Source organism: Oenanthe melanoleuca, chromosome 1A (genome assembly GCF_029582105.1).
Source record: "Oenanthe melanoleuca isolate GR-GAL-2019-014 chromosome 1A, OMel1.0, whole genome shotgun sequence".
NCBI lineage: Eukaryota > Metazoa > Chordata > Aves > Passeriformes > Muscicapidae > Oenanthe > Oenanthe melanoleuca.
Window position 1 is genome coordinate 8,675,783 of NC_079334.1, and position 3,224 is coordinate 8,679,006.

At 60.3% G+C, this 3,224-nt stretch overlaps 1 protein-coding gene across 1 annotated transcript; it reads left to right on the forward strand.

Annotated features, from left to right (window-relative positions):
* Positions 1 to 985: 985 nt before the first annotated feature.
* LOC130248486 (potassium voltage-gated channel subfamily A member 6-like) lies at positions 986 to 3,128 on the forward strand. Its single transcript, XM_056482271.1, has one exon. The coding sequence runs from the start codon at positions 986 to 988 to the stop codon at positions 2,540 to 2,542; it is 1,557 nt and encodes a 518-aa protein (XP_056338246.1). The 3' UTR covers positions 2,543 to 3,128.
* The last annotated feature ends 96 nt before the right edge of the window (positions 3,129 to 3,224 follow it).

Below are 3,224 nucleotides of genomic sequence, written 5' to 3' on the forward strand. Positions count from 1 at the left end.
CAGGGACGGGGCAAGCCACAGGTTTCTAAAGCCAAAATAACTGGTAGTCTGATCGCTTGTAAAATGCAGATACTGATTTTGGGGAGATTTTAGTGCTGACTGTGCGGTGGTGGACCAAAAAGAAAAAAAAAAATAGCAAGCTCACGTGTTTGATATATGGGAAAAGAGGCAAACTTGATCCACCCCAAACGAGGAGAGAAACTGCATTTGCCCGTGCCTTTCCCCTGTTGCACTGTTTACCGCGGCAGGTTCTCTCCATCTGCCGATGGTCCGGTGCCACCGTCGCGCTTGCATCATGGCAGTGACATTTATAAACGGAGGTTCTCGAGCCACAGGCACGGAGTGACTGCCTCAAGGTCAACCCCAGCCTGCGGCGGGGACGGGAACAGCGGCGGGGTCGGGACGGGAACGGCAGCGGGGCTCTGCCTGCAGGGACACGGGCGGCATTCCAGCGGGGAGAGGCGAATCGCGGGTGCCGCCCTTTGGAGCAGCTGCCGGCCGGAGAGCAGACCCCCAGCGCCTTCCCCTCGGGGGTCTCGCCCCCAAAACCTGCTGCGTCCTGCCGGGCGGGGGGAGAGGTGGGGCGAGCATCCCCCGCCGGCGGGTGCGCGCATCCGTCTGGAGCGGAGCGTGTCGGCGGCGTGCGCGTCTGTGTCTCCGGGTCTCCTGCGCGTGTCCCTGTCCCCGCGTGTGACACCGCGCGTGTGTGCTCCTGCACCTCCCTCCCCCGCGTGTCTGTGCGTGTGAGCAGCAGCAGCAGCAGCAGCGGCAGCAGCGGCAGCAGCAGCGGCGGCAGCGCGGTGCCCCGAGCCCCGGCCGGAGGAGGAGCCCCGCACCGAGCAGCGAGGCGCAACAGGCGGATGGCGGCGGGCGGCGGGCGCTGAAGGCGAGCGGGGCGAGGCGGTGGGGCGGCGAAGGGCGGCAGGGGAAGCAAGCGAGGAAGGAAGGAGGGCAGGGCAGGGCAGGGCAGGGCAGAGCGGGCGCGATGCGGGCGGAGGAGCCGCTGGCGCTGGCGGCCCCGCGGGCGGGCGGCGAGGCGGAGGCGGAGGCGCCGGGCGAGGAGCGGAGCGGCGGCAGCTGCTGCAGCAGCGAGCGCCTGGTGATCAACATCTCGGGGCTGCGCTTCGAGACGCAGCTGCGGACCCTCTCCATCTTCCCCGACACGCTGCTGGGCGACCCCAGCCGCCGGGTGCGCTACTTCGACCCGCTCCGCAACGAGTACTTCTTCGACCGCAACCGGCCCAGCTTCGACGCCATCCTCTACTACTACCAGTCCGGGGGAAGGCTCCGCCGGCCGGTCCATGTGCCCCTCGACATCTTCCTGGAGGAGATCCGCTTCTACCAGCTCGGCCAGGAGGCTATCGAGACCTTCCGGGAGGACGAGGGTTTCATCCAAGAGGAGGAGAAGCCCCTGCCCCAGCATCACTTCCAGCGCCAGGTCTGGCTGCTCTTTGAGTACCCCGAGAGCTCCGGGCCGGCTCGGGCTATCGCCATCGTCTCCGTGCTGGTCATCCTCATCTCCATCGTCATCTTCTGCCTGGAGACCCTGCCCGAGTTCCGCCAGGAGCCCAAGGGTCCCCAGCCCGGTTTCGGGGAGGCTGCGCCGCTGGGGGACGAGGCGCTGCTGCTGCCGCCGCTGCCGCCGCCGAGCGGGACCCCCCCGCCCCTGCGTCCCGCCGCCGGCTCCGGCCCGTTCTTCACGGACCCCTTCTTCCTCATCGAGACCCTGTGCATCATCTGGTTCTCCTTCGAGCTCCTCGTGCGCTTCTTCGCCTGCCCCAGCAAGCCCGAGTTCTCCCGCAACATCATGAACATCATCGACATCGTGGCCATCATCCCCTACTTCATCACCCTGGGCACCGAGCTGGCCCAGCAGCAGCAGCAGAAGCAGCAGCCCGGGAGCAGCAGCAACAATGGGGGCCAGCAGCAAGCCATGTCCCTGGCCATCCTCAGAGTCATCCGCCTGGTCAGGGTCTTCAGGATCTTCAAGCTCTCCAGGCACTCCAAGGGGCTGCAGATCTTAGGGAAGACTCTCCAGGCCAGCATGAGGGAGCTGGGCCTCCTCATCTTCTTCCTCTTCATCGGGGTGATCCTCTTCTCCAGCGCTGTCTACTTTGCAGAGACTGACGACCCTGACTCGCTGTTCACCAGCATCCCTGATGCCTTCTGGTGGGCAGTGGTGTCCATGACCACCGTGGGCTATGGGGACATGTATCCCATGACCATTGGTGGCAAGATTGTGGGCTCCTTGTGTGCCATCGCTGGTGTGCTCACCATTGCCCTGCCTGTCCCTGTCATCGTGTCCAACTTCAACTACTTCTACCACCGAGAGACTGACCACGAAGAGCAGTGCCAGTACACCCACGTCACCTGTGGCCAGCAACAGTCACCCTTCTCTGAGCCCAAGAAGGGGGACAGTAACCAGTCCCTCAGCAAATCTGAATTCCTGGAAGCAGAAGACCTGGAGTCCATGAAATATGCCAACTTCATTCCTCCCAATAACCAGGGATATAAAGAGAAGAAAATGCTGACAGAGGTGTGATGGGTTTTGTTGTCCTGGGTCCAGACACGGAGCTGCAAGCTGCTGTTACAGTTGTCTTCCTACAAGCAGCTGGATCTATTCAGCATTTACATGCCAGACTGTGAATTGTGATACCGTAAACAGAATGATTGTGATAATGGGCTCTTCTGGCCTGATTTGCTGTTTCTCATTACTGTGTGCAGCCAGAAATGTTCTTGCTTTATTCCGTGGAGTGCTAGCTGTCATCCCCACTCCCTTGTGCATTTCTTTCTCTGCTTTTGGTGACTGCTTTAATCCAACGTTTGCTCCGAAACCAAGTCATGTTACTCCACCAGCAGAGAAGCCCTTGCCACTACTTCAGCAGAAGCATTCAGCAGAGTAAACAGTTAAAGGGGCTACAAACATCTGGCTGGAGCTGTGCTCTCAGCCCCTGTGCCAGCGCAGTGCCCTTGGCTGGGATCAGTCACGCCTGCCATGCCATTGCCTTTGAATAATGGAAACGCTGCAGCCAGCATCACAGGGAGCTCTGCAGCTCTAGGGGAAAGCCAGCAAGCAGATGCCTGCCTTCTTTGCAACCCTTGGCATGCTAAAAGATCCTCCTGGTTTGTGTTTCAAAAAAAAAAAACAAAAAAAACAAAAAAAAAAAAAAAACCAAAAACAAAAAACAAAAAAAAGGAAAAAGGTGCATAGATCTAAAAGCTCT